We start from the raw sequence: 6,557 nt of genomic DNA on the forward strand, positions 1-6,557 counted from the left end.
GCCCAGAGAGCCCGCTGGCGACGGGGGGTCCGCACATTTCTCGTACCCTCAGCCTTGCTCCGTGCTTCCGCTTGGTTTTTTGTATTTTCCCTGGCATAGAAGGTTCCTGGAAGTTCGTCGTCCTGCTGTGGCGTTGCACACTCCCACTCAAGGTTTGCTCGTTCGTGCTTCGCCGGCCCCGATTGTCTTATACGGCAGTTGTCCGGGTGTCGTGTTCAACGTTACCGGCTGGGCGCCATGCGTCACTGTCAACTTCAGGGCGTAATGTGCGCCGAGCGAACCCGACCACGTCTGGGACTCTGCGACAACTTGGTTGATTTTCATCCTCGAAATGAGGCAGCGCCTAGCAGCAAATGCCCGCGAGAAGCCTAACGTGGAGAGAGATTCTCATTGCCTGCTAATGGTGGGATCCGTGTCAGACATGTATTGTACTCGCGCCATTCACGAGAGAGAGGATGTACCTAACAGGGGGAGCGAGAAACTCGCATCGTGGTAGACAGAGCCCGACAAGACAGCTTTCCAGAGAAAGACGCCCTCGAATGGTCAACATCTCCAGAGAAAGACACTCTCGAATTGTCGAGATCTTGGCAGGGGGGAGTCTGGCTGGTGACCAACAATGAAGTTCAAGGCATCTTTGCGCTTGGATACCCTCCAGTACCTTCTGGGTACGCGACCAGGGGAAAGAAGAAAAACCGGCGCGTGCCTTCCCCTGTGATGTGTCTTCACTGTGCCGTTCAGCACCACTGCTGCGTGCACCCGTCACTGTTTTGCACTTTGTGCTTTGCCAGATATCGCGAGGTACTGCCCCACGAGCTGTTGCTGTCTCCTCAGTTCGCGTGTCGTTGCCCTTGCGCGTCCATGCATCTGTCTAGCAAGCGTACGCCTCCACTCCCTATCGGTTTCCCTAGTTTGGGTTCTGAACGGGAAGTTGCATGCAAGAGTTCGTAGCTACCAAAATGTGGCTTTCTCCCGTCTTTCCGACGTTTCAGGGGCCACTGCCGCACTCGCTCGCATGGCAAAGATAGGCGCTGCAAGCCGATCGACGTCTTCGGCCTTGGGGGCACCCATATGCTACCTAAAACTAACGCCTAGTCAAGTTTTCCTCAACGTGCGACACTGCGATGAAATGGAAGCCTACGTCGAGGCTGAGGCCGTAAGAACGTTCAGCGTCGCTTGACGCTTGCCGGATCATCTGTAATATATCTATCTGAATCTGAGAGCTTTTGGTCGTCTTTCTTCGTCGTGTGTGGACGCGGCAAGGCAGTCTGATGCGGTACGCGTGGCACAGCAGCAAGGGGTCCTTCTGGTTGGTGGTGCTGCTTTGTCTCCAGCTCCAGATTTTGCTCCACTTGCGTGGTTTGCGTGGACACAGCCAAAAACTCCATGGGCTGGGGCCTCCCGGTGTTCAGAGGCCCTCGCGGGTTACGAAGCTTTTCAAAAGGGATATGGCAATACGATGTGCCTTAGACGGTGTATCTCCCAGAATGTATCTGGTTTCGCCTTTTTTCCTCCGCGTAATCAGAGGGCACTCTTCCACCCCGGCTGGGTAATTGAGAGCAAGCGTCAGAACAACATTGGACTGGTCGTGGACATCCTTCACTTACACAATACTCTAAAACTGGCCTCGCACTGCAGCAGGATCACCATGAAACTCGCCAAGTAAGACCCATCCGTGAAACCGGTGTCTCAGCATTGTAGGAGCGGGTGCAGGAACGGACACTTTCCTTCGCGCCCACTTCTTCGGGCGCACGTTTTTTGTTCAAGGTTAGGGCGGGTAGCCAGCCTATAACTTCGTGGCTGTACTGTCGTTTCAGCGCGTCAGTTCCGTCGGCTCAGCGTAAGTAGTTACCACGGCCACTGGAACTACGTCAGCAGCCTCCCTGATCGCACATGGAGTGAGGCGGCCGTAAACGGAAGTCAAGGTTTTCACGTGAACGTTTGCTCTCCCCCTGCGGTGTGCGATACAGACGGCAAGGTCAGGGTGTCCTCTCTTTCGATTTCACGGATGCACTCATGGAAAATCTCTGGATTACTCAGGTACGGGAGCGTTTGACTCGTGCGTGGAGGATAGCTTCGCGTGCTGGCAAGAAATCGGTGGAGAGACTCGAATCATATTCCGCGTTCCCCCACTTCCGCATACCGCCTGTCAGAGGCTCGTCTGCCGTCGGAAGATGAAGACGTTTTCTGGGCTCGACCCTCCCTGTAGGCGCCGTCTAAGTTGATAGGCCGGAAGCGTCGCGCCGTTTATAATCATCTTTCCCCCGCCAAGATGCACGTACTGCAGAAGCGAAGAATTTGCACCACAAATCGATCGCCGGTTCTGCGTGCGGGTTCGTGTGTTGCTTTTTGTCGCGAGTATCGTTCATCCACAGCGGCGCCGTAATGTAGTTCGAAACGACTTCCGGTGGTTTCGGGCGCCTTCCGTCCGTGAGTTAATCCCGGAACAGGGAGAGGGAGCGTGGCCACTTCTGTTCTGTCCTTGCTCACGGCCCTCTTCTGGGGTGGAACGCGTTTCTGTGCTCTCCCGTCTGGCTGGTGTGTGCTCGAGATGCATCCTCTTGTCATTGCGCTCTGCTGGAAACCAGTCAGGCAGCGTCAACACTGGAGGTTGAGTACGTCGCTTTGTTTCAATACCCTCTGCTGCCGCTCAGGACTGTCCCGTACAGACACTTCAAGGGGAGGACGTCGACACCGCCGGCACGCCAGATATTCCTGCCTGCGAGGTGCGTCCACGTGGAGACTTTCGCTTGTCATAGGACCGTCCGCAAAAGAAAAAGTGATGTGGAATGGTAGTTTTGGCGTAGTCAATTGCTTAGCGAGATTCCGCAGCAACGGCTGCCTAGGGTTGCTAGAGACCAGCCCACAGGAGCAGCGGGGATGCTTGGCCCTGTTACGCCGAGCCGGGACAGTGTTCAAGCCGATTACCACCAGCTTTACGGGTTATTGATATGCGAGGGTGCCGGATCAAAAATGACGACACCCCGTCTGTTGGTGAGTCGTTTTTTGCACTGCTTCCGGTGAACGTCTGGGACGAATCCGTTATGTCACGCTCAAGCGAGACATCGCAAACCGCCAAGCCTCCCCCGTTGCACAGCGATTTCGTGAACGCTCACAAAACCCTCACAGTTGTGAGAGTGCTTGACGAATCATCGGTGTCAGCCCCATGAACACGAGTGAAGATGAAGCCCACAAAATGTCCATCAAGGTTCACAGTCTGGAGCAGTATTTGCCAATGCACACTTCATGGCTTTCCATGGCCGAACTCCCTCTGGACCGACATTGGCCTCTGTCTCTTTAAACCATTTTATCTGCCTCCGATGTCGTTTTCTTTGCAGTGGAACGTGGAAGCTCCGAGGCTGCGTCTGGTCCTCAGCGTTCTGGATCGGATGTCACGGTTAAGTAAGCCGCGACGGCGGTCGAAAATACTTTTTTAGGCCTTGAAAAATCCCGGCGCTTCTCTCCTCTTGTTGTGTTCCGTTTCGTTTCGTGCACAGAGCTGCAATGTTCTCTTGGTTTTCTCTGCCGATTTTGTGTGTGGCTTACCCCCATGCATCTACACGTCGTGCTCGGAAGAGCGCGGCAACAGCCTGTGTTCATCACCTCGAGTGTGTGCCGACTGTACGTCTCTGTGAGAGAACATTTAATTGTGCAGTGCATTGCCTTCTTGTCTTCTTCAGAGGCGGAATCGGTCATGGTCGATGTCACACCATCTGCAGCCGACGACGGACTGTGTGAACTAACGTTTATTGGGGGTGAGATTCAGGAAAGAGAAGACCACCAAGATGTCACTGAACCATTGCCATGACTGAGCCTTCCATTCTCTGTGTCGAGCTAGGAACTCGTAGCGTTTTTCTCCGAACACCGTCTAGACTTTACGTGGGTGAACTGGGTTGGACCTATGAACCTGGGCAGTTCCGCAGGCGTTTCAATCGCCGGGGTAGAACTCTGAGCTTCACGCGGCTGCAGAAGCACTGGGGAAAGGTTTGCCACCTTCTGTGTCCGGTGTATGAGCAGCTTCGGATCTAGTGAGCGTTAAAACGGCCTTCCCGAAGTGCTCGCTGCTGGTAGCAGACACGAACGCAAGTAAGTGAATCCGAAACTTTGGAAGTCCGTCTGACCAGATAGGGACATGACTGCGCGTGTGGAGCGTGCTGTGGTTCTGACGTTACGCAGTCCGAAACAGGGTTCAGTCGTAAACCGCAGACAAGGAAGTCTGAACCGTTAGCCAGGGCGTGGAGCATGGCGACGCGTGCGTCTCATCTGATTGAAAGCACGTTTTCCAGCTGCAGGGCACGCCGCCGACTCGAAGGGTGACGCGTCTGCAGAGCTCGACGAAAATGCGTGTGTCTCTGATTAGTGTGAATTTTAAGAAAGCATCGCAGTCAATAGGCGGCACTGTTTCGTGTGACTCTCGGGCTTCCACGGTGTTTGCGATCTACTTTCTTTTGAGTCGTGGGGGCTTTTTCGTGCGTTCGCCTCTCACAGAGAGTCTCGGCTGCTAGTAGATATGTCCGATTGTTCACTACGATCCTTCTCTTTTTAGAACAACCTACCGAGCCCCGTGTGTCACGGTGTTTCAAGACACGACGCCTCGCTGCAGCCCTCAGGGTAAGGCTCCTCGAAACGAGGACCAGTCGGGTTTCTCACAGTTGCTTGTAGAATCTACAGAGTGCCCCCCGGCATCCTCCATGGCACACACAACCTACCCTCTATACTCGACGCGCTCATCACGAGCTCATGAGCCTGCAGATCCGGAGCCATGAACAGTCAGTCTCCACACACGTAGCCTCGTCGCCGCGTTTCGTTTTTCCCCAGTAAGGAGCGTATTTGCGACTTCCCGGGCACGGCATACTCACCCCATGCTTTGCTGCTGCTCGCCGTGTATTTGCGGCCCCCAGGAACATTCACTGTCTCCAGTGATGGGGTGCACGAAGTATGGTGGCGAACGGAGGAGCTGGACAGAATAGTTCGACTGTGTTGGCGGTGTAGGAAAGGAGCATTTGAACAGTGGGTTTGCGAAATTGACCCGCTGTCCTTTGTTTTCAACTGCAGGTGGCTCTCGATATGGCGCATGGACGGAGCAATGACGGCCTCGTCGCCTGCGGTGAGATTCCAAGACACTTTGTCGAAGCGACGCGCCGCACGTTCCTTGAAGCGTGTTGGTCCGTCGGTGCGCAACTTGAGACGCATGATCGCGCTACATGCTTAACGGCCAGGTGCACAGGAGACTCTTGTGTGGCCACAAACGGCAGATCTTGGGCGATATTCAGCTTGGGGAGGGGCGGCTGCTGGGGCTCTGGGTCGGTCGCAGCGGACGAGCGTAGATCGGCAAGATGCGGAGTTCGCGGTCGTTTTGTACGCGTAGAGTTTAGGCCGGGACTTAGACTAAGAGAGGGATAGATAGAAAGTGTCTGAGCGTCCGTAGCCCCGTTCCTTCAGCGTGACGCTGCACGAATGCGCTTCTGTTCTCTGCAGTCATCCCAGAAGACGAACACTCGTATCCGTGGGCCTGCGTAGTTTTCCATTCCTCCAAGGTACAGCATCCCTTTTCTATAGAGCGCAGATGGTGACTCCTCGAGCGTTGCTACGCTCGACTGCCTCAAGAAAAGCGGCCTGTGGTGGCGCGCCGCGGCTTCGACGCGCTCGAAGCTAATTCGGCAGTGGGTGGGCGACAAACTGGTGAATGCCTTTCGCCCCAATGAGCTTGAGTAGCGTTTTCTTTCGATCGGCTCTGGACGATACCCTGGAACCGTGATGCAGTGACGAGCATCCCTCGCTCCAGTATAGCCGCGCACACCACGGTTCAGAGATGCCCATCCCACCACACAGAGTGCAAGCTGAAGGAAGCATGCCAGAACGGTTTTGACAAGCACGTGTACCTAAAGATATCTACGTTTATCAATGTATGCACATGGACCGTGTCGCCACGTGAGCCCGCCTTTTTTGTCTGGGCTTTTGCCAGCGCGTGGATCGGGAGAATCGGCGTTGCGGCGTTGCCGACAGTCATATGATCTTCGTCTTCGCGCCGAGCGGCCGAACGTCGCATGCATAAGCTGGCTGCCGGCGGGGCGGTGCGTCACGGGAAGCGAAGGATGGAGCCAGATCGGATTGCGTGTATGATTGCAGCCTCTCTGCAGTGCGCGTGTTTTCGTCTGTGCAGCTGGCGAGTTTGAAGCTGTTCTGTGTCCTGCCCACGCTACGTCGGCCCAGAGATGAAATCATTTGAGGCTTCAGTGCCGGTCTCCCACGGTGATCTGCTCTGCAAGGCTGCATGCCACGCCCACAGACACCGCGAACGGAGTCGAACAGAGATCGCCTGCTGCCGGCGATATCGAGTACTTCGTCAATCCGAGGGATCGAATGCGATCGAAGCCCCCATGACCAAATCACACTTTATGTTCATATGTTTCACTCGTTGAGTGAGCGCCAGCAGACAGCGCAGTCTGCCGTAAAGATATAAAAAACTTCAGGGTAGCGCGAAGAGTGTCCGGTGTTGAGCGTTACTGGTACAGCCGTGCTGATGTGATCCAGGCAGTTTGCCTCATCATCTCGCGATT

General features: G+C 55.0%; 1 protein-coding gene across 1 annotated transcript; it reads left to right on the plus strand.

The window, feature by feature from the left end:
• Positions 1 to 616: 616 nt before the first annotated feature.
• On the plus strand, positions 617 to 6,052 carry NCLIV_044150 (conserved hypothetical protein; the record flags this gene model as incomplete). The annotated part of the gene is made up of 11 exons (XM_003881334.1): positions 617 to 665; positions 990 to 1,153; positions 1,523 to 1,659; positions 1,968 to 2,037; positions 2,652 to 2,723; positions 3,336 to 3,399; positions 3,678 to 3,752; positions 4,544 to 4,608; positions 5,053 to 5,104; positions 5,476 to 5,534; positions 5,963 to 6,052. The coding sequence occupies 11 exons, from the start codon at positions 617 to 619 to the stop codon at positions 6,050 to 6,052; spliced, it is 897 nt and encodes a 298-aa protein (XP_003881383.1).
• Positions 6,053 to 6,557: the final 505 nt, after the last annotated feature.

The sequence above is a fragment of the Neospora caninum genome, chromosome IX (genome assembly GCF_000208865.1).
Source record: "Neospora caninum Liverpool complete genome, chromosome IX".
NCBI lineage: Eukaryota > Apicomplexa > Conoidasida > Eucoccidiorida > Sarcocystidae > Neospora > Neospora caninum.